The sequence below is a fragment of the Paroedura picta genome, chromosome 4 (genome assembly GCF_049243985.1).
Source record: "Paroedura picta isolate Pp20150507F chromosome 4, Ppicta_v3.0, whole genome shotgun sequence".
Taxonomy (NCBI): Eukaryota; Metazoa; Chordata; class Lepidosauria; order Squamata; family Gekkonidae; genus Paroedura; species Paroedura picta.
This window is the reverse complement of record NC_135372.1, coordinates 61,766,134-61,789,383: the sequence shown is the minus strand read 5'-3', so window position 1 is coordinate 61,789,383 and position 23,250 is coordinate 61,766,134. Positions and strand designations below refer to the sequence as shown.

The window sequence follows — 23,250 nt, the reverse complement described above, 5'->3', positions numbered from 1 at the left end:
CTGGCTATTGACTTTTCTCTGAAGTCATACACCACTACTTCCTCATGCTTGACAGAAATGAGATAGGGATGAAAGATGTATGGATGAAATTCTATCCAGATAACATGAAACCAATAATGATTAACAAATCCAGGAATTTGTGAGGAACTGGCATAACCCATGATGGTTAAATTAGGCATCAGCTATTGACTTTGTCAAACTGCTTCTTTGCCAAGAATTCTTACAACATATGTACTTACAATGAATCGTAATGGTCAGAAATAACACTAGCTTAATCCCAGCTCTTAGATGGCACAATTACTTGTTTTGATCCTATTCCAATTAAACATTTACAAAGTTTAAGCCACAACATAAAGTTTTGTGTTCTAGGAAGACGGTAGGTTAGCAGCTTTGATATATCCTAGCTCTGTGTTACTTTGCAGCCTAAACATCTCATTGTAACATCAGTAAATGATACTTTGCTGCAGTTAGAAAAAAGCAGGCACTTGGTGTTGTGAAAGGCCTCACTCTGAGACTAAGCATAAAATAGTTTTAGATGTTCACACTGCAACCTTTCAATCAAGAATTAGGACAAAATTCGAGTAAAATGATGGGACATTGGTGTACTTTTTAAAAAACTAGTAATAGCTATTGTGTGTTTAATCTTTTCCCTGGATTTAAATAATCTGCCCTCTCAATTTGTCCCACAGGGAAACTGTGTGAGTACCTCCATGTATAGAGTTCTCCAAGCAAGTAAATCAGTGTCATGGGAGAAAGCATTAATTCCTACTTCTTGATGCTGTGGTCCCAGTCTGAATCAGGATGGCCCCACTACCAATAGATTTTTTAAATAGTAAAATTTAGCCTAATGCAGAGGTCCATTCCGCACAAGTTTAATGTTGCAGGAGTGTGGCAAACTGTAATTGCTACTAATATGCAGTTATGCACGATGTCGTACACAATCTGCCATACTCCTGAAACAGTCCCGCTAAAAGCGCTTCGTTATAGCACTTCCAGGGAAATCCCAAAAAGTGGATTCACCCTCTGGAAAGTGCTACACTCTTGCAAGCAATCTGAAAAACTAGTGGGAAAGACCTGTGCGTTAACATTGTTGCAGTTTCAGCAAAGTTCCTCCCCCTGGCTCTGTCCTCTGAACTTCCGGTGAAGCGATCGTCATTTTTTTTTCTCGGAGTGAGCGGAGAGCAACGAACCGGCAAGCCTTCATTTACCCAGCGAGGCTTCTCCGGCTGCAGTCCCTCCACAGAGCTGCTTTAAAGCTCGCCTCAAGTCACCAAGCACAACACAGCCCCGTTTGCAAGTTCCCTTTATTTTTGGCCAAAAATTGCGCCCATGCATGGGGGGGGTTCACTTGGGGGAGCGTGGCAACGATGAATTGGCAGCTCACAGGCCAGCTGCCAGCTAGATGGGTCTCTACGTTAGGAGGAAGCAAGGAATCAAGCAATCAAGGTATATTTGTTGCAATGTGTGTTTTTCTTTTTTTTTTTAAACTGTTCTTAAAGGCAAAGGGGCTTTTCTGGAGCATGGTAACAACCGCCCATTAGCTGCTCGTTTGATTGGCAGCCAGGGGCAGGACAAAGCACGGAGAAAATAGCTTCCTTTCTAGCGATTTTTGCCGAGACCGGAAACCTGTGGGAAATGATTGAAATGCAACTGGATTCCACTACAAAGACAGGTATGCGTTACGCTGAATTCCACTATTTAAAATTCTGTTTTTTTTTCCTGAATGCAATTTGCCACATTGAACCTTGTGCGGAACGGGCCAGAGTTTTGGAGAACTCAAATCTTACCCTTTTTTGGTATTACCTGTACTGTGGTTTTGGTTTTGAATTTTACTTTCAGTCAGATATGTTTTCTAGAATGCCCTAATGTTCCATTTTCATTCACCATGTTACTGTGTTCTCCCCTCCCCTTGGGTCCAGACAATTTCATTAACATCCCCATGCCATTCTGGTCTCTCTCTCTCCCCTCCCCCCAATTCTTTTCTAAACTATTTTTTCCACAATTTTTCCATTGCGGAATGAATTTGCAAGAGAGCTTCTTGCTCAAAATGTGAACTTTTTTTTTTCTGTCTTGCAGATTGTCACCCAAGCCCACCCAGAAAGGGCAGGTGGATGGTGACTTTTTATTACAATTTGCATGCCACCATTTCAATATTTCTGTGTTGGAGGGCATCTGTGCTGAAACAAAAGTTCAGTCTCATTTGGAGGCCTAATGCCAGTAGCCAATCAGTGCCTTCCTTCCTTCCTTCACACTCAAGGGCAAATTCTAGTACAACCCTTGGTGCCATTTTTAAATACATTTTGCAATGTGTGCAACTACCGTGAAAACAGGGAACAGAAGGAAACAAGCTGTTGTGAACTGTGTACTGATGCAAGTCAGGGAAAGGAATTATAAAAAAAAAATTGGGGAGGGAAGCCAATGAGAGAGAATACGCAAACATAGGAAAAGAGACAACCAAAGGGTGAGGCACATACACCAGGTGTGGTTCTCGGGTACTTGTAAGCGGATTTCTTTATTATTATTATTATTATTATTATTATTATTATTATTATTATTATTATTATTATTATTATTATTATTATTATTATTATTCGATTTATTTCCCGCCAGTCCCTACAGGCTCATGGCGGTTAACAGTAGTCTTAAAATCCCCCATTAAAACTCCAACTAAAAGACTTTAAAAAATACCCAGCACTTGTGGCTGCTGAAGTGCAGTGCTTCAGCATATGCACAAAACAACAATCCACAATGTGAATGTGAACAGATGGAATACTGAGGAGGAAATAGTGAAGGAAGCATGTCTATTGATTGCACTGATAGCACAATCATCAGAACCACCACAACCCCAATGAACACCGGAAAGCAGCTGCAGTCTGGAAAATACCTGACATAACTTTTGGGGAGGCATTTCTGCTTGTCCAGCTCCTGCGTTACTTCTTGCACTGTTTGAGGTAGATCTGTCTTGTGTGGATGGAGTGTTTCAAGCTAGCAGTGCTGTAAGACACAGACCCTCTTTACATAAGCAGGCCATTAGGAAGAACCAGGTGCCCAGATTGGCATGGGAGCAAATACAGAGGTGATGTTGGCCTTGGCAGTACAGGTATGTGCAAAGTGGGTTTACATTCTGAGCGTGCTCTGTGATCAAGATGAGACAAAATGAGAATCATATCACCCCATTTGAATGGCTTCTGTTTGGAGAGGCAGGCCATGCCTATTCTGTTTTCACAGCCTTCATTCACCACAATGGACACATTCTTTCCCCCCATTCTAATGTATGATTCTGCTATTTATTAAATCCATCTTCTAACGTGTGCAAATAAAAGAGTCTCTATTTCACCCCCAGAGGAGAATAAGAGGCAGCCAGCAGAAGCAAGAGCCATGGCCAGGTTTCATGCAGGAGCTAAGAATATGAAAAAAAGAGGAAACAAATACATTAGGAAAATTGCTGCCAGTGTTGGTTATTCAAGTTAGATTGTCCAGGGAGAAAGCTAATGTGTTCCCTAGCCATTACGGAGGGATTTTCGTGACAGTAGTGCCATTCATGAAACACTTCTGTGGTGCAAATAGCAAAGATCTTATGGCGTTCTCATTTAATTTAATGGGAATGCTGTGGGGCCCTCATATTTCATGCCTTGAGATCACAGAACTGTGCAGTATACATCTTATTAGTTAGCATATACAAATGCTGTTTGTATAAACTAACACCCACACTTAATTACAGACTCTGTTGAACTTTTGTGGGTTTTTTCCCCCTCAGTAGTTTTTTTTTCCTAGGGAAAAATAACAGCCCAAAGATTTGATGCTCCTGCATTAACTAAAGTTCAGACTTCATTTGTTTATTCATTTTTCCCTGCCTTTCCTACGCTTTCAAGTTGGCTTATATAATGATCTTCCCAGCTGAAGGATGCACCGTATCTAATTGAGCCAAACCTCAATAAGAAGCCCTTTCTTGTTTTGCAAGCTTCCCAGGCTAAGTTCTACTGGATCTTTGCTAAATGAAATGACTGGATCTGTTGGGTGAGGCCCCTATAACTACCAAATTAAATAAACCTGCCAAGAATATCATAATACACATTCACGCAGCATGCTGAAAACTCAGTGCCATAAATCTGGAATCAAATTCTACAAGTGAAACAAAAGATGTTTAACAGTTCTAGATGGTTTGGTTACCAGTTAGCTTCTGTGCAGAATTCAAGATGTCCTGCAGAACCACAGAAGGCCTCAAGCCTCCATATCCAAGGGAATACCTTTCCCATTTTGAGCCCTCCCATCCACTGAAATCAGCTAGGCCCCAATAAGAGCCCTCTCATTTCCACATATTCTATGTGGATAGATGGAGCAGAACTGTGAAATATACACCCATATAGTTTTTCAGGGCCAAATTCAGGTATATGTTGATTGTGCCTGATTCACCCCCCCCCCTCACAAAATGTACAAGTGACAGTCTAGCCTGTGTTAGGATGGCTTTTCTTTCCCTTTGTGTTGTTTTTCTGCTAAAATTCTCTCCAAAGGGGAAGAAAAACCAGGTACCCATTTTCCTTGCAGGACCACAAGCAGATGTGTGTGAGGTGAGATGTGTATGAGGGGCAATGACAAACAGCTAAAAAACAAAATGCCTGGATACCCACACCTCCTTGTCTTGATGCCTACTTTCACTTTTTGTCAAAGTTGTTGTGGCTTCATTTTATAAAACAAAATCTGTTAGGGTCAAACAATTTTTGTCAGTGTACCAGGAGCAGCTCGAATCCCATAAAGACAGTTTAAAATGCTCTCTGATACTTTATGGTATATTTTTGGTATGTGATCATTTTAAAGATTGGGTTATACAGCCATAAGGACTTTTAAAGTTCTCTGTCATTTTATAGAATTTGTTTTCAATGATGTTATTTTAAATAATGGCTAGGATTCATGACATAATTTCCATACACACAAAAGAGAGCAATTTTAACTGATTACCCCCTCTCCTCTGGCAGACCTTTAACCCTCATCACCATGTTGCTCTTAGGAATACCTCCTAAGAGCAACATGGTGATGAGGTTCCCTGCTCAGGAACAGAATTGTTCCACCTATGGAAACATTCTGAAGGATTCAGGCCAAGAAATTACTAGTGGCTTTGATTTTTTGAAAATTGTAACACACTGTGTATAAGATCATTATCAGGCAAAAGAGGGGAGATCATAATGTCCTTTATGAGGAACCTTTCTTTATAGATGCAATTACAGATGTGTGGAAATGGGTCCTGAAAAACCCCAGAATAGTAAGGAGTAATCAGGAATATCAGGGTGTGGGTAGTGTTTTAAGGCTCCCAGGACAGTGTTCCTTACATTTAACTATGTATCTGTGTTAGGGTCTTCTTGCCAGAGCCTGGTATGAACTTGTCAGGTTGGTTTGGCAAGCATTCTGTCCTTTGAAATTGTTTTTGTTAGTCCTGCAACATTGAGTTCTTTGCTCAAGTTGGTTTGCGTGGGCTATAATCTATGATTCTTTATTAGATTCAAGGTTAAATTGCAATACATAAAAAGAACATTTACTGTGTTTACTTGTTTTGTGTGTCATAATAATGAGAACCTCAAGGACTATATATGTTTTACAGGTGTTTGCAAAGTGAGGACAGATGCGAACTGAAGATTGTTCCTAAACCCTCTATGTGCATTTTACATATCTTTAGAAAGAGCCTATGTATGTATAAGCTATGTTCATATATCTGGAGCAGAGTTGGATGCACCAGTGGAGAAGCAAATATAGAGGCAGAGCTATGAGAACAACACATACCCCTAGATTTCCAGTTTTATTTAGAAACTCAGTTGATCTTTACCTGATATGTCATATGGTCCTGCTCCCAACAGCAATGAAGGTGGCATGATATAGTATGGAGAGGGACTAGCTGTAACTGGGGCTGTCTGCTGTAAACTTGGTTTTGCAAGGACATGACTGTGTACTATTAATGTTGCACCTATGAACTTCATGTAACCTCTGCATGTGCAACTATAGAAGTGCACATGTGCTTAGGCTTTTTCGAATGTTATGCTGAAAGAAGCATGAAGGGCTGTTATGCATGCTCCTACTCTATCCCATGTGTACTCATTCATATGCAACATTCCTGTAGTCTGAGGCATTGTGCATATATATAGAAACATAAAGCATAAGAACAGCTTTGCTGGATCATATCATTGGTCCATCTAGTCCAGCATCCAGCTTCACACTGTGATCAACCAACTACTGTGAAGAGCCAGTAAGCAAGGCATAAAGGCCAAGGCCATCTTCTGACATTGCCTTCACACAACAGTACTGTATTTGTAGTGGGTGGCACTGAATTTCCATGCATTCTACACTTTAAGTGTGAAAGGATGCCATCAAGCTGCTAAAAATTTTATTATGGAATGCAACCTAAATGCTTTTCCAAATCTTGTTTCCAAATAGCCTACTTGAATAAATGTAAAATGAAACTTTTATGTGACAATATGAGATTCTCATACGTAGAGGAGTGTAAACTGCAGGGAAATCATTTGAAGACTAAATCCACTAATGACTGTGATGTTATACTTTAATTTATTGATAACTAAATAATCAGAGTCCTTTTATAGGCTTCTTGAAACCTAACAATAGCATATTGTGCATTTGACTTCTGCACATACGCTGACACAAACAAATAAAAACGATCATAACAGCTGAAATGTAGTTAGGAACACAATTGAGAACATCTGTATTGTAAGCAGAAATAAATTAGAAATACTGAAGTGTTATGTAGCCATGCAACTGAAGAATAAAAAAGTAACCTACAGCACCTGGATTAAGCTGTTATAAATAATGGATAAAGAGAAAAAATCACATTACTCCCAGTGTAAATTCCTCCCCCAATGAAATGTATTTTATGAATGTAGAATTACAGTAATAAATGCAGCATTTGTTTCCCCTTCATAAAAGTTCTACTTCATGACAATAATATAGTTTGAAAGCAATGACCAACAGGTATAAGATTTGCAGTTGGTACTTTTGTAAAGGAAATGTTGCTTTAACTGTGACTTTTTAAAAAGGATAAAGCACACAAATGGATGGACACACATCCAAATGTGTTACATTGCTTTTTGTTAATACCATCACACAATAACTGTCCCATTATGTGGCTAGTTTTGCAGGATAGTACCACTGTATTATGTTATACAAAGGTAGCTTGTACACCTGTGGCTATTTTGTAGATGTCAAAACTGGATTCATCCAGAAATGGAATTGTTCAGGAAGAACCTGAAAGAAAAGTGAAGTGGTAAAAAACCCTTAGCCATTGCGGGGGCCAAGATGGTCTGACCCAAAGTGGGTCCAAGTGATCAGGAAAGATCCTCCCTGCCCTATGGTGTCCCGGAGGGGTCAAAGAATGCCCTGGTCAGCTTTGTAGTGCTTTGCCATGTCTTGGGTGGAATGGGGCATTCATTTTTATTTTGCAGGAAGGTGGGATTACATGGGCCCCCTGCACAGCAGAACTATTCCACTGCTATATTGTTTCCCAGGGAAACTAATTACTGCAGGATACCCGGTGTCCCGCTAAACTGTGCCTCCTGAGAGGACACATTTCATTGACAGAGAGGGTCCCCCATAGGATGGAACTGTGGAGCTTTACGGCAGCCAGTGCCACGCGGAATGGATCCTAATGGCATATAATCATTAAAAAAATTCCAACAGAACCCAATGATCAAGCATTCTTTACTAGGGCTGAAAGACTGTTTTGATTCATGGCAGATTTCTTCCACAAATATTTACAAAGGACAAACCCAGAGCCATTCCTCTGTTGAGAAAGAAACCATGCTAGACTTACGGGAAGCTAAGGAAGAAGCTACAGGTCCTAGAATCAAACCAAATCGACAACTAAGAAGATTCCAAATGAAAAGGGGCAAGAACATCCCATCTGCTGATAAATATAAAATGTCACAAACAAGGGAAAAGAAACATTATGAAGTCAGATCTGAGTCAGGAGTGTTTTTCCTTCATGATTAATGATTGGTCTGAAATAGGATGGGAAAGGTAAAGTAAAGTTCCTATTGAACCAGCTTAAAAATGCCACAGCTGAGGGGTGAAAATATTGTAACATCAATTTAAAAATAATAAAAAAAACCCTTCCACTAAGATGTAAAGGTCAGGAAAGATTTGGGTGTTTTTAAATGCTGTCATGAAGAAATATTTATAAAGGTTAAGATGTCATGTAGTTTCAGAGTTATGGGCAGTGGAGGGGAGTCCTTGAGTGCCAGCTGCACCTTAGGCCACGGCATGACTGTGAGACACAATGACAGTAGACGGCAGGAGGCTGGCAGATCACGGGCTATCGCTGGGGAAAATTGTACCTTGCTTCCCGAATAATGCAAAGTGGTATGAATATTTCAGAAGGAAAGAAAGGGGGGGGGGAGACCCTTTACCTTAAAAATATGCCTTCAATAACATTGCAAAGGTCTAATTTAAAAAACCCCAAAGCAAGGAAATATCCAGAGTTCATGCTGCCTCTCTGTCCTTAACTCAATTTAGTGTGCCTCTCATTTGCAGTATAAGTACCTAACAGTTTGCACAGGCATCAAAAGCTAAAATCCAACCTGCTTGAGACACTGGAGTTAGACCAAGACATGCTCCTAGCTGGAAAGGTGGGAAAACAGGCAGGTGATACCATGGGGTAGTTGTTCACTTCCTCCATAAATTGTAGGACTAATTCTTTGGATGCCAGTCCTAACTATTTTTTTCAGTGGGCCTGGGGCCTCTGATGAGCATGCAGAGCCCTCCCATCTTCATGGGGTCATTCCATGTATTCTAGACCTCTATCCATTAAAGCAAAAAGTAAAACTGGTTCATAGGTAACTTATGCCAATGAGGTGAGAGGGCCTGTATTTTTCCTTGTTGTATAGAAAAAGTACTTCAGTAGGCAAGGTTTTACTTGCCTCTGTCCAATAAGTTTCCCTGCTTGATTTCCTAAATATTCCAAAAGCATGAAGACTGAAAGGTACATCTACAGGAAGTTCATAAAACACCACCCTGTTCATATATGCTCAAGAAACTGCAGAGATGCAAACAGCCATACCTATTATTGATAAAAATGAGGCTAGGGTTTTACCTAGTCCCAAAAGCCTCTATTGACAAGGCAGGAGGAAGGGGACACCGTGCGTCCTTGGTAATCCAGAGCAGGAGGGGGAAAGAGGGAAGTGTGGGCAAGCATGGGGATGCACGTGGGCCTGGCATGGCTGGCACTGGCCCTCCCTCTTTCCCACCAAAGATCAGGCAGTGAGCGGTTGGCACCTGCCTACCCATCCTGTTATGCTAGTTTGGTTACCTTGCAATAATTACTGTGGTGTTTAGCTTGTTCATAATTCTTTGTCACAGCTTTTGTGGGGCGGAAATGGCATGGTGAAAGATCCTGTTAAGGTGGTTTGATGGGAGCATTGAACTTAATAAATTGGGGCCTCAGTCATGAGGTGGCTTGGAGCAAGCTAGGCTAAGGTGACTAGATTTTAACATTGGTAAAGCGGGACACCATTGACCGGGGGGGGGGGTTGATTGAAAATTTGGTCTATAAGGAGCAACAAAAAGTTTCATAGAATGCATAGAATGCAAAAATATTATTGTAATATATATATTTTACTTTCAACGTAAGTACAATTTGCCAGGTACCCCCAGATGTCCCTCCAAAAGTGGAACAATCTGGTCACCTTAAGCTAGGCCAACCCAGAGGGGGAGGCTGGACGCTCGCTGAGCCAGGTGGCCTATGTGTCAGAGGAATATGGCACCTCTCTCTGACACAGCAGGTTGGAACACTTCCTTTGGAGGGGTTCAGCACCCATAGGTGACCTGCTTCCCAGGGCTGGAGACAGGCACCTTAGTGCGCTGGGCCATAAGTTGCATTTAATACTGGTTAGACTCTTCAATCATGCCTATTTTTGTTGCCAACTTTTAGTATGTCAAAATAAAAGCTGTGGCCATGTTTAAGCCATTTATGACTCAGTGTCCTCCTTCCACCCATCAGACCCACCTGCAAGTCAAAACAAAATGTTTCTCCTTCTTCTAGGGAACCCCCCCCACACACAAATAAAGGCCCTGACTTACCAGGGCCACATGTTGGCGGGTGGCGGTGTTGACGGCAAGAGGGCATGTAGCAATGACATGCTATGGAGGCGCATCAAAGGCGGCAGGACTTGGCTGTGTTGTGCCGCTAGGCGGCGGGGAGACTGGGCCCTTAAAAGGCACCTTATGCACCGGCCCAGCCTTTTTGACCTGTAGATGCGGCCGGACAGCTTCCCTCCCTCCCACCCTGTATTCTGAGGTTTGTCCTGTTCAAGTTGTTGCTTTGTTCATCACAGCTGGCAAGTTGGCATAGGGAGGAGCCTGCTTTTGGGGAGAGCCCAGCTTGCGGCCTGGATTCCCCAGGTCAGGTGCCTCCATAAGGGGTGGTAGGGTGCGAGCGGGGCCAAACTTCAGGTGAAGGCACCAGGGGCTTGCACTGCCAGGTGGCCTGGAGGGGACCAAAGGAGGTGTGCACCCCCTGTGGTACATTTCCCTTGTGCGGGATCCTGGCAGCGAAAAGGGCTGTCAGGAAAAATGGGGGGCTGACCACAGCAGCAGGATCTCCTCCCATCCCTTGCCAACACTCAGGGCCATTTCGCACGGCTTCAAAGTAGCAGAATGGTTGCTATTTGGAAACGCTACTAATTTGCCATAACCCACGACGTCGTAGACAATCTGCAACAATCCTGAAACCAATCAGCAAAAAGCGCTTCGTTGTGGCGCTTTCAGGGGAATCCAGAAAAGTGGATTCACCCTCCGGATAGCGATACACTCCTGCAACCAATCTGCAACAGTAGCGCTAAAGACCTGTGCGTTACCATTGTTGCTGGTTCTTCAAAGTCCCTCCCCCTGGCTCTCTCCTCCAAACTTCCGGCGAAGCGATCGCCATTTTTTTTTCTCCGAGCGAGCGGGGATAAACGCACCGGCGAGCCTCTTTCTGTTTAGAGGCTTCCCTGGCTTCAGTCCTTCACCTTTAGTCACTAAGCACAAACCACTGAAAAGCCCGTTTGCTGAAATAAAGTCCCTTTATTTTTTACAAATAAATTCAGCCGAAAATCGTGCCCGTGAGAGGGGGGGGGATTTTTTTTTTATCACTCGAGGCAGCGTGCAAACGATCATACAATCAAAGGACAGCTCACATTAGGCAGCTGGATGGGTCTCTCCGTAGCAACGAATCTACCTAGATTCGTTGCTATGGGTCGTTTTTTTTTTTTTTTAAACCTTTCTTAAAGGGAAAGGGGCTGTTTGGGAGCATGCTAACGGCTGCCCATTGGCTGCTTGACGGCCAGGGGCGGGACGAGCTTGGCAATAGCGCTTCCTTTCTAGCGATTTCTGCCGAGACCGGAAGCCTGTGGGAAACGCTAAAAAACGCAACTGATTCCACTACAAAGGCAGGTATGCATAACGACGAATTCCACTATTTTAAATGGCGATTTTTCATTCCGCAAACAATTTGCAACAAAGATCCCTGTGCGAAAAGGCCCTCAATGTTTGCTTAATAATAAAACTGTGGCCATGTTAAGCCGAGCCATGTGTCATGTCTTTCTTGGGGCCAGGGATCCCTACCTGCCCATCAATAGAGTTGAACTTACTTTGGAAATAGCTTTTGTTTATGGACTACCTGCTCAGGGCAACTAAGTGGAAGCCCACTAATATTGCACTAAGAAACCCTTGCTAACAGGCAGCTATGATACCTCTTCCAGCTGCATCCCAATGGAAGTGATCACCTGGGATGCCAATGTAACACACTGCAATCCAAGACGTGTCCCGGGATCCTTGCAAGACATGAAAGGAACAATAAAGCTATTACGCAAAGAAGCACCCATAAATCTCTTCTGCTATGGTAAGGCCAAAGTAAGGAAAAGCTGTAGTGACAGCTTATGGGTATGAAGTTTTCCTGTTTCACAAACAGCAATCAATGTAGTGAACCAGGGGCTAAGAAACAGGTTGCTCAGTAGTGTAACATGGTAGGCCTCACAAGAGAGAAAAGATTTATGAGTGATGTTGGAGCCACGCAATCTCTGGAATGTCTACTTTTCATCTTGGTGTCAGCCTTAGCTGAAACCAGAGTAATTTTATTGCTCTCATGTAGGTGTTTTCTACAGTACTTTAATACTGTAGTTAGAACTGAGGTATTACACAAATACATACATGTCCATACAGCTTCTCACTACATATTTAGCCTGACGGCTAAAAAGACATTGCGTCACTCAGTCCAGGGGCACTTTCTCTAAGCTGAAACTGGCTGGAATTCCCTATAAGCTGCTGATGGGCTTTTAATTAAATAATGGCTATTGCACTTGAATTAAGCCAGCGTATCTCCCTTCTAGTCTGATACTCCAGTTTTTTCTTAATGCAAGCAATTATCTTAAGTTATACACTTAAAAAAAAAAAGGCTTTCCAAGTGATAAAAAACCCTGCCAAAAAGCTCCCAGCAGACAACCCCTCCAAGTTCTGTGCAACCATCAGAGGGACACATTTTTAAAGAAACTGGGTTTGGTATAAAAAGGTTTTCTAATGACCATTAAAACTCTGTTGCCAACTGCCCTGAGCCCACCACAAAAAGGTGGTATAGAAATAAAGTATTTATTTATTATTAACTTACTTTCCTCTGCTGCTGTGGCATTATAGAAAGGGAGACAGCCTCATGGTAGAGATGAGATAGAAAGGTATTATCTTTTTTTGTGCTTTAAAGAAAGGTAGAAGATGCTGCTAGAGATGGAGAGTACAAAGAACTGAACGCCCAATCCACTGGGAAGTTCTCATGTATTTGGAAAGGAAGGTCATCTTGTTTATCTCAATGGGGTTAGTGCAGCAGAATTTACAATGGAACATTGAATCCTAGACCAGTATCTTTTTTTTTAGCATAATGGTGGGGCAATACATGTGTGTGAGAGAGAGAGGGAGGAAGGAGAAAGAGAGAGAGAAAAAACATTGGAAGAGGAGGCTGAGGAGCTGGCTTTTTACACCCCACTTTTCACTACTCAAAGGGGTCCCAAAACAGCTTACAAAACCTTTCCCTTCCTCTCCCCACAACAGACTCCCTGTGAGGTAAGTGAGGATGAGAGCACTATATGAGAACCGCTCAGTGAGGAGAGTCCTAAGAGATCCGTAACTAGCCCAAGATCACCCAGCTGGAGGAGTCAAGCCCAGATTAGAGTCTGCTGCCCTTAACCACTACACCACACTGTTGCCCAGGTGTTTAAAAACAGGACAACATGAGTGCATCTTAACTTGAACATGACATCTCAGAGTTGGAAATGTTACCTTGAGGAAAGTCTTGTTGTCTCCAGCAAATGAGGAATATAATTTGCTGCCTAATTACCTAATGCCTATGTATCACTGGAGAAAAAGAATATAAAGCATTAGGTTGCAATGAGGACTAATTACAACAAATACAATAAATCACAATAAATACAAATATAGAAATGTGTGTAGGTTCCTATGAAACAAGCAATATGTTGAAGATAAATTCAAGTCAAGTAGCACCTGTGAGACCAAAAAGATTTTCAGGGGATAAGCCTTCAAGAGTCAAAGCTCCCTTTGTCAGAAAGTCTACTTAGTCTCCTTGTAGGATTGTGCCCCAGAAGTTCATTTTCTCTCTCTCCAACCTAAGTTAGGAGCCCTAAAGGTTTGTGCAATCATTATATGAGAAAAAGATTGTGAGAACATTGAATATTTGAGTGGACAAGGGCTATCAAGTTAGACATTTTTGTTTGTTTTTATTCACAATGACTTCATTGCAACACCTAATCGACAGCTGGGAAAGAAGGATGCCTTTGTTGAAGATTCAATACTTCCCATCCTTTAATTAAGTAGAAAGAATTAACAATGCAACTTTGCTGAGACCTACAGCAGTGGTTCAGCAACTTTTAACTAATAAGACTCGTCCTATGGAATTCTGTTCCTTTTTCAAACACACCTGTCACTCTTAACCTGTATTTGCACATTAAGAATGCAGTCCTAAGCAGAGTTACATCATTCTAAACTCATTTACTTCTCTGGACTCAGAAGGGTATAACTCTGCTTAGGAGATCCCTATTAGAGAGTCCCTTTAGTCCCTTGAATTGCACTGTTTTCCACGCTTACTGTGAACCACCTACAAGGCTCCCATGACCCACTGGATAGCCTTGACCCACTATTTGAGAATCACTGAACTACAGAATTGCCTCTATCAAAGAGAAGACAGTCCCTCCTCTTTGCTAGTAAAGCCACGGGAAACAAATTTTCAACAGGGAGACTGTTAATTAAAATAAGCAAGAAATCTGATTCTTATATAATTTTTTTAAAAGATGTCTTGCCTCCTTCCTTGCCAACTAAGGAAAGCATTCCCTAAACCCCAGTGCACTTTTATAATGGCAATCAAAGAGAAAAACCTACAGTATAAATTTCAGACATGGGAAATCGTACATCTAATCAAAATAAATGCCAGAATAAATGAAAGAAACAAAAGTTTGTTTTTCTCTGCTTTTCAAAGGAATGCTGGGGTAAATTTTGGTCGGTCTCTGGAGATTTCACCATACAAATTCTGCTCTATGCTATCATTAATTTTATACCCTGTACATATGGCACCAATAGCAGGAATTCACCTGTAGATCCCTTGGTCTCTCAACAAATACAGATAACTAAGGCAATCAGGTAATCACCAGCACCTCAACATTTTAGTAAAACAGGTATTTCATAAATTCTTAGGGGGTTAGGGGAAGCTTAGCATGACACCACCAGCCTTTCCCAACTCCGATGTCCTATCACTGTTTATCTGAATATCACACACGATTTTGGCTCACCTGCATCCTGCTTTAAAGTGACATCTGTCATAGTAATACCTCCCCCCTACCATTCAACACCTTATTCAATTTGCTAAGGCTTTATAGCCAGACATTTGTGTTACAACACACCTGCTAACAAAACTTTTGCTGTCTGCAGTCATGTTTGTTTTAAATTCTGCAGTGACTGTCCCAGCATGTTCTTTAATGAAAAAGAGAATTCTACAGATACCAGAATAAATTAAACTAGGGAGGGGGGACTGAAAAGCAGTAATAATCACAAAAACAGAACAGCCAGGCACATTTAATTTAGGATATAGTTATGTGAGAGGCTAAAATGTACAACGGGTTTCCTTATCTTGTTAGTTCAATCTGCTTATAGCAAAAAGTTTTAAAAGGGATGGTATTTGCAAATCTGCCTGAAAAGCATGCCTTTTTCAGAAGTATTCTGAAGTATATGCAGTTCCCAAACAGGGCAAATAACATTTCTCTGGCACTTCTCTTGGTTGGGGAAAACATTCTTCAAGCCACTTTTTCCTCTGTGCTGTGTTCCCAATCTGAATCAGGACCATTTGCATCTTGGAATTAAATTCTGAGTGTGAAACTCCAGCCTCAAGTCCGATCAAAAATCCTTGTTGTGGGCGTGCATGCTGTATGAGACATAAGAACTATAATGTGTGAGTTATCTTTTATTCTCCACGGGTTACCTACTGGGAGTTTGGAAATTACTGAGGGCCATTTCGCACAGAGCTCAAAGTTGCTATTTGGTTGCCGTTTGTGAAAGCGCTACTTCAAGTAGCGAAATGTAACTAGCCGTGCCCGTAACGCACAGCTGCGGTTTTTGCGGAATTTGGCACTTTCACTTCTCGCCACTTTCGTAACCCACAGGCTTCCGGTTCTCCGTCTTATCGCTACAAAGGAGGTCCCTTTTTAGCGCTTCTGGCCTCCCGTGCCCGTCAATCAAACTGCAGGCACACCTTTGACCTCGACCCTAAAGCCGAACTTGTCGGGGTTCCCTTTTTTTTTAAAAAAACCCAGGAAACCCCGTAGCAACGCGTTATCGTCCGATCATTGGCGCCCTTGGAACGTGTTTTCTATTGTTTTCTAGGAACCAGATGCATTGACATGTTTGATTGGTTAATCCCCGCCCACAGTACACGCCCACAGGTTACCTGCTTATATGCACCTGGGCAGACACGCGGTCGGCCTCACTCTTTTGTTTGCGTAGCCTACTGCCCGCAGCACAGGTCAACGTTGCAATGGAGAGGCTTATTTTTCAATTGCTGGCTCACATGCTCGCGGTGGTCCAGCGCATGAATACCGCCTTGTCGCGTCGGACGTCTGCTATCGCGGAGTACCGAGAACGGGTGCCCGGAACGCTGACCAGCAGCAGAAGACGTTCTGTAAGGGTAACCATGGCGGCCAAGAAACGCTGGCAAGCTCTGGCAGAGGTCCGGTTCCCCAGACAGTTCTGGGTGGACGAACGATCCTCTGACTGGTGGGAGAATTTTGTGTGGACTCGCTGGGATGATGACCACTGGATTGCCAACTTCAGGATGTCGAGGGGTACATTTTTTGAACTCGTGGAGGCTCTACGTGGACGCATGGAGAGGCAAGTCACTGGCATGCGGCGCCCCGTTCCAGTTGAAAAAAGGGTGGCTGCCGCATTGTGGTACTTGGCCACCCCTCAGTACTTCCGGACAGTAGCCCAGCAATTCGGACTCGGAGTCACTACGGTTGGCGATATCCTTAAGGAGTTCTGCCTCGCCATGGAGGCGGAATTGTTCAGCAAAGTCGTGTGCCTCGGAGACCGGCTTGGAGCGGTGAGTGTCATTCTATCCCCTTTGCCCTTTAAATTTTTTTTCTTGTTTGACAGGTCAGCAACGAAGACGCGATACACCCCACGCTGACATGCAATGGCTTATATTCTTTTCTTTCCCTTATTCCAGAGTATGGACGGGTTTGCCAGGCTTGGATTCCCGCATTGTTTTGCGGCCGTCGATGGAAGCCACATCCCTATCCGTGCCCCCGGGGGAAGCATAAAAGAGTACGGGAACAGGAAGGACTTTTGCTCTGTTCTCCTGCAAGGAACAGTGGACTTCTCCGGCCGGTTTATCGATGCCGAGGTGGGGTGGAGTGGCAGGAGGCATGATGCCCTTGTTTTCAGGGAATCCAACCTCAGGAAAGCCATGGACGAAGGGGTCTTTGTTCCAGGAAACCCCACCGCCACCATTGAGGGCGTGCGTGTGCCGCCGTTGGTGCTCGGGGACGGAGCCTACCCAATACGACGCTGGCTCATGACTCCCTACAAGCGGCCAAGGACAGACGTGCATAGCCACTACAACCTCACTCACTCCCGGGCAAGGAATGTAGTGGAGCGTGCCTTTGGACGTTTGAAGTCCCGGTTCCGTTGCCTGATGTCCCGACTACACGTGCATATAGACAATGTGACTCCGCTGATCATCGCGTGTGTCATTTTGCACAACATATGCGAGGACAAGGGACATAACATCCCCTTCCCTGTGGATGAACCTGATCCTGTTGTCCTTGAGGACACACAAGACATCCCTGAAGCAAGGAGAAGAAGAATCTATGCAGAGGGGTGCAAGGTTCGGGACGCCATAGCCACCCACATCTACAGAAACAGGAGGCGTGTTTAATTGTTTTTCCCACTCTCTTGTTGTTGAATAAAGTTTTGTGTTATTTGTTTAACCTTGTCTTGTGCGGTTTGTGTACTTTGCCAGCAAAAAAACGGGGATTCTCTGGTCCAAAAGCACTTTGACAGCCCTAAATGCTAACTCCCAACTGAAATTGACAAACACAATACGGAAGCGCTGAATGGGGAAAGTTCAGGGAGGCGGGTAGCCAGGAAGTATTGGCGACCCCTGTCAAACCGGAGGATCAATCCACTTATGTTCCAATGAATAATTTTATTGGTGGGCAGCTTTGATACATTTAAAAAACGGGGTGGTCTATCGGAGCAACGCACGTTCGTTCCCTAACCGTCATTCCGAAGATGCCGAAGCCACGGAAGGGCTCCTTCTGGCAGCGCGCCGAGGCTGAGGCACTTCTGGAGCTTGTGCTCCAATCGAAAAGTGTTGGCCGCCTTATGGCCAGCACCCACTGCCACACCAAGGGTGCTTACCTGGTGTTGGCTTCAAAGCTGAGGGAGAGGGGCTACGTCCGGACCTGGGAGCAGGTCCGGACAAAATTCAAGCGCCTTAAGCTGGACTTCCTAAACAGTCTGGAACAGTGGGGGGGGATCCCGCAGCCAAGTGGGAGGACGGTCTTCCACGACCAGATGGTAAAAATATGGGAGAAGGCTGGGAAGCCCCCCCTGGACATGAGGAGGCATATGGGTGAGTGCTGCCCTCGTTGTGTTTTGCCCTTAAACATGCATGGAATGACTAGCTGCCTCTTTCCCCTACTGTCCCCAATGAAATTCGAGAAAGTATTTAGATGCTGTCAACCCCCTCTGACTTAGCCCTCCAGTACTGTAGAACCACTTTGGTGTTTTACCCTTAAACATGCATGGAATGACTAGCTGCCTCTTTCCCCTACTGTCCCCAATGAAATTCGAGAAAGTATTTAGATGCTGTCAACCCCCTCAGACTTAGCCAGCCAGTACTGTAGAACCACTTTGGTTATGCGCTTAGACTCTAACTGTGGTGTGTCCACCAGCTGTGTTTCATCTCTGTTTTGTGTGCTTTTAATTATGATTTGTCTTTTTCTTTGCCCAGCCACACAATCACCATCCAAGCTGGCAACAGCACCTGAGCGTGAGGAGGGGGAGGAAGAGGGACCTTCCACCTCGGGACAGGCTGCAGGTGAGAGTTTTATGTCTGTGAGGGAGACCCATGTGTGTGTACCCCCATGGAGCCATATGGGAGCCTGATGTGATGCTTCCTTTTGGAGTGTGATCAAATTCTTTGTTTGATTTCTATAGCTGAAACTGTGGAGGCAAGGCTGCGTGCGATGGAGGCCAGAGTTACTTCCCTGGAGGCTCAAGTGGCAGAGCTGAAAGGGGAGATTGAGCAGCAAAGGCAACAGAGGGAGGCGGAAGAACGTAGGTTATGTTCCCCACTGCCCAACTCTTCTCACACTGTGGCTAAGGCCACTTAAAAGTGTATGCATGTAAACTAAAGAAATTAGAAAATATGTGTGGCACTAATGTGTACTTTTTCTCCCTCCCCACACAGTTAAGAAGAAGGAGGATGAGGACCTCTTCCGCCGCAAAGTCCGGGGGTCCGTGGGAAGGTTGAGCAGGAGAGTGAGGGAGATGGAAGGGGCTGGGCAGGGGAGCAGTGGGAACTGAGTTTTGTTTCCTGTTTGTGTTTTGGGGTAGGGGTTGGGGGGGGGCTCCAAGTTTCATTCCCTAATGTTTTTCCCCTGTTAAATGTATACTTTTGTTAAAAAAAATAGGTTTTCCAGGGGGGTGGGGGGTGGTGGTGCTGGTGGGGCTCCAAGTTTCATTCCCTAATGTTTTTCCCCTGTTAAAATGTTTTTTAAAATAAAATGTTATTGCAAATTTTATAACAAGACTCCAGTGTGACTTCTTAAACTCGCACATATTTAACCCCACACCACACTCCTAAAACTCCTTGAACTAACACCCCTCCAACCTCCAACCCACACAGCAGTAACACAATATAGACAATCACTAGAGAGGCCGCTTTCGGCCTTGCAGATTCTACAGTAGGGTACACAGAGACAGAGTCAAAAATATAAACTTTATTCAACAAACAACAAAACACAGATAACATGAAATAGAAAAAGTGGGCAAAACTAGGAGGGGGAGTACTTGTCTGCTGGTTTTATTTTTCTCTTTCCGAGAATAGTCCTCCTTCTTGTTTGGGTGGAGGCATTCTGAGAGGGAGTCGGTGGGGTGGGTGCTGGAAGTGGTGGTGTTGGTGTGGGTGGTGGTGGGGGTGGTGGTGGGGGTGGTGGTGGGGGGGTGGGGGCGATTTGTGGAGGGTAGGCCCTTTCCATGACCACTACAGCCCTCTCCATGAGTCTCCTTATCAGTCGCACCTCCTCCACGCCTTCGCGTAGGATTTGGTTTGTCTCTCTAAGGACTGCCCTCAATTTTCTCCCCTCCTGGGCAATGAGTGTGAGCATGGCTTGGTCAGTGGCAGCGGCACGCCGTGACTCCTCATAGCAGTGCTCAAGGAGCCTCTCTCCCACGCTTGTCAAGACGGAGACGCGCCTCAGCCTGCCGCGTTCCCTCGTAAGCCTCTCCTCTGCTGGGAGCGCACCTCTAGGTGGTGGGCTGCCTGGAGCCAGGGGTGGTTCCTCCTCCTCATCTGAAAGAACCTCTGTTGGCAAAAAATGAGAAACAAAACTGTTAGTAACATCAATAAAGTCAAAACACACCATGGTGGACATGGTGTTCTTTTTTGTCCCCGTGTTTTCCTGCCAAGAATTTAAACAATCCCCGGCGAGCACATGGCTATTGTTTGTTTGCCCATGGTGTGCTTTTACTTTTGCCTACTTTCACAGCAGGACTCTCAACAATTAAAAGGGAGCACATGGTTAGTGCCTAGCGACATTGTCCTGCAGCTATGGCTCGAAAGGAACAGGTCATGCACGCTCACCATCTTGAATCTGTATCCGCCTGCGACGGGCAGGAGGTCCAAGCACCCCAGGCTGTTCCTCCTCCTGTGTTCCGGGTATGAAATCTGCAAAAAAAGGAAAAAAAACAGATCTAGGACCAAAGGGTGGCAAAGCCAGCTTCAAAGCCTACACCAGCAACGCAGAGGGACTCTCTTCTTTCTCTTAGCAGTGCTGCTGCCCTGCACAAACAGAAAAGCACAAAGCAGTTAAAACAGCCCCCCCCTATTTTTACTAATACTTACCAATGTTAGTTGATGCCCCCGAATCACTATCCACGTCAGGTGCTGCTGGAGACTCGAGGGGCCCCGTCCCTGGCAACTGTGTCTCTGTGGACAAGAGCAGAAAATAGTGAAAAATGAGCAAGCATACACCATGAACCACAAAGCAAGCTCCCAAAGTAGTGAGCCAAAGTACTGCAGAAGGCCTATGGGCGAGGCATGCAGCAAATATTTTGGGGCTGTTGGTTAAACATGACCGTTTCAAATACTAACCACATCAAGCACTCCACAGCCAACCATCTTATTAAATCTTTTAAAAATTAAAATTAAATGATGAAATCAAAACCGTTTCAAATAGTTACCACAGCAAGCACTCCACAGCCTACCATCTTTTAAAATCTTTTAAAAATTAAAATTAAATGATGAAATCAAAACCGTTTCAAATAGTTACCACAGCAAGCACTCCACAGCCTACCATCTTTTAAAATCTTTTAAAAATTAAAATTAAATTATAAAATTAAAACCGTTTCAAATAGTAAACACAGCAAGCACTCCACAGCCTACCATCTTATGCGTTGCAACGAACTGACGAGAAAACGATGCCCAAACGTCAGAACACACATTTGCTCAAAAGGAAATATAAAATAAAAAGAAAATCACTTACCGGAGGCAAGGGGCGTTTGCTCAGGAGCCTCCTCTGGCTCCCCAGGAACGATGGCGATGAGGTCCAGCGTTACCGATTCCGCGGCTCGTTGCTGGACGGGGGGTGGAGGGCGAAAGCTGGACGAGGTGCCCTCGCCGGGATCCTCCTCAGCGGGTGGTTCCTCGACCGGGGCAGCCGGCTTCCGAACCACCTTAAGGCTCCGGCCGACGCGCTTCGGCCTGCCGGATCCTTCCCCGTCTCCGTACAGCTGGCGCTGCTCCTCGAAGTAGGGGCAGGTAACCTTCTCGTTGCCGGAACCCTTATTATGGTTCACGGCACGCATGTACTCTGCCCTCATTGTCTTGGTCTTCGACCGGCATTCAAGGCCGGTCCTGTTGTGGCCCAGGGCGCGCATCTTAATGGCCACTTGTTCGAAGACCTCCCTATTCCTGTGGGAGGACTGGAACGCGTCCTGGATTTTCTCCTCCGAGAAAATCCCGATCAGGTCCCTGATCTCCGCGTCCCTCCAAGTTGGGCCACGGCCGGTTGCAGGGACGGACGAGGCTTGAGAAGACGATTCCATGTTGCTTTCGCTAGTAGCTGAGCAAAATGGTGGTGGAAGGTGCAGGGTGCAACGGATCATATACCTTCCCGCACACAAAGACAAAGGGACTAGCCGGCTCCTGATTGGTAGAGGGCAGTAGGGGACACGCGCATTGGCCACATTAGGTCACATGTCACGTTCAAAACTCCTCGCGCGGGAACAGGATCTGCTCCTAATGGCCAGATTGGCGCCCTTGTTGTTTGACTTAACGCATGCGCTGATTCGTTTACACGAGAGAAGAGCAGTTTGAACATGCAGCGGGAGCCATTTTAGGAAAATGTCCGCCATTACACAAACGCATGCCGGTGTTCAACCGAGAGCAAGTGCGGCAGTACTCGGCAGTTCCCCAATAATATTCACCAGCCACAGCATAAATCAACCAAACATGACATGTTACTGGCGTACGTTCGTTGGCACGCTCAGAGGAATGTTTTTTAAAATGAACGGGGGACGGCGACTCCGCTTGCCGGAGGTATAGCTGCCAATGGAAGGGGTTGTCCGCACCCAAGCACAAGCACGCACCGGGAACCACACAAAGACCCACTACACATAAGCCGCCCCTCATGATATCACCTCGAATCATGTCTATTGAACCCCTGTAAGCTAAGCAGGAGACTGCGAGCGGCGACCGTTCGTTGGCACGCTCAGAGGAAAATTTTTTAAAATGAACGGGGGATGGCAACTCCGCTTGCCGGAGGTCTAGCCGCCAATGGAAGGGGTTGTCCGCACCCAAGCACAAGCACGCACCGGGAACCACACAAAGACCCACTACACATAAGCCGCCCCTCATGATATCACCACGAATCATGTCTATTGAACCCCTCTAAGCTAAGCAGGAGACTGCGAGCGGCGAATGTTCGTTGGCACGCTCAGAGGAAAATTTTTTAAAATGCTCCCTGTACGTTGACTCCGCTAGGACTGGGGCCGATGGTAGACGGGGTTTTAAGCTTTGGGCAAATTTTGGGAACGTGACGGTGTGTGCCACTGTGCTTGTGAAAAACTCTTGTGGTGTCCGGGCAGAATTTCCGAAAGTGATCGTGCTTGAAAGCCAGTCGCTGTCCCGTTGCCTCGTAGATCCCCGCTCGCTCGGAGAAAAAAAAAATGGCGAACAGTTCGCCGGAAGTTTGGAGGACAGGCTCGGGAGGAGGGACTTTGAAGAACCCGCAACAATGGTAACGCACAGGTCTTTAGCGCTACTGTTGCAGATTGGTTGCAGGAGTGTATCGCTATCCGGAGGGTGAATCCAGTTTTCTGGATTCCCCTAAAAGCGCTACAACGAAGCGCTTTTGGCGGGTCGGTTTCAGGATTGTTGCAGATCGTTAACGACGTCGTGCGTTATGGCAAATTAGTAGCGTTTTCAATCAGCAACCATTGTGC

The 23,250-nt window shown here is 44.8% G+C and overlaps 2 protein-coding genes across 3 annotated transcripts in view; both read right to left on the bottom strand.

Annotated features, from left to right (window-relative positions):
- LOC143835459 (uncharacterized) overlaps positions 1-23,250 on the bottom strand; it is a 398,092-nt gene that overhangs the window by 14,493 nt on the left and 360,349 nt on the right. The gene's annotated exons all lie outside the window — the stretch shown is intronic.
- Positions 20,376-22,780, bottom strand: LOC143834696 (uncharacterized). Its single transcript, XM_077331373.1, has 3 exons — positions 21,291-22,780; positions 20,651-20,734; positions 20,376-20,473 (listed from the first exon to the last, which is right to left on the bottom strand). The coding sequence occupies exons 1-3, from the start codon at positions 21,910-21,912 to the stop codon at positions 20,376-20,378; spliced, it is 804 nt and encodes a 267-aa protein (XP_077187488.1). The 5' UTR covers positions 21,913-22,780.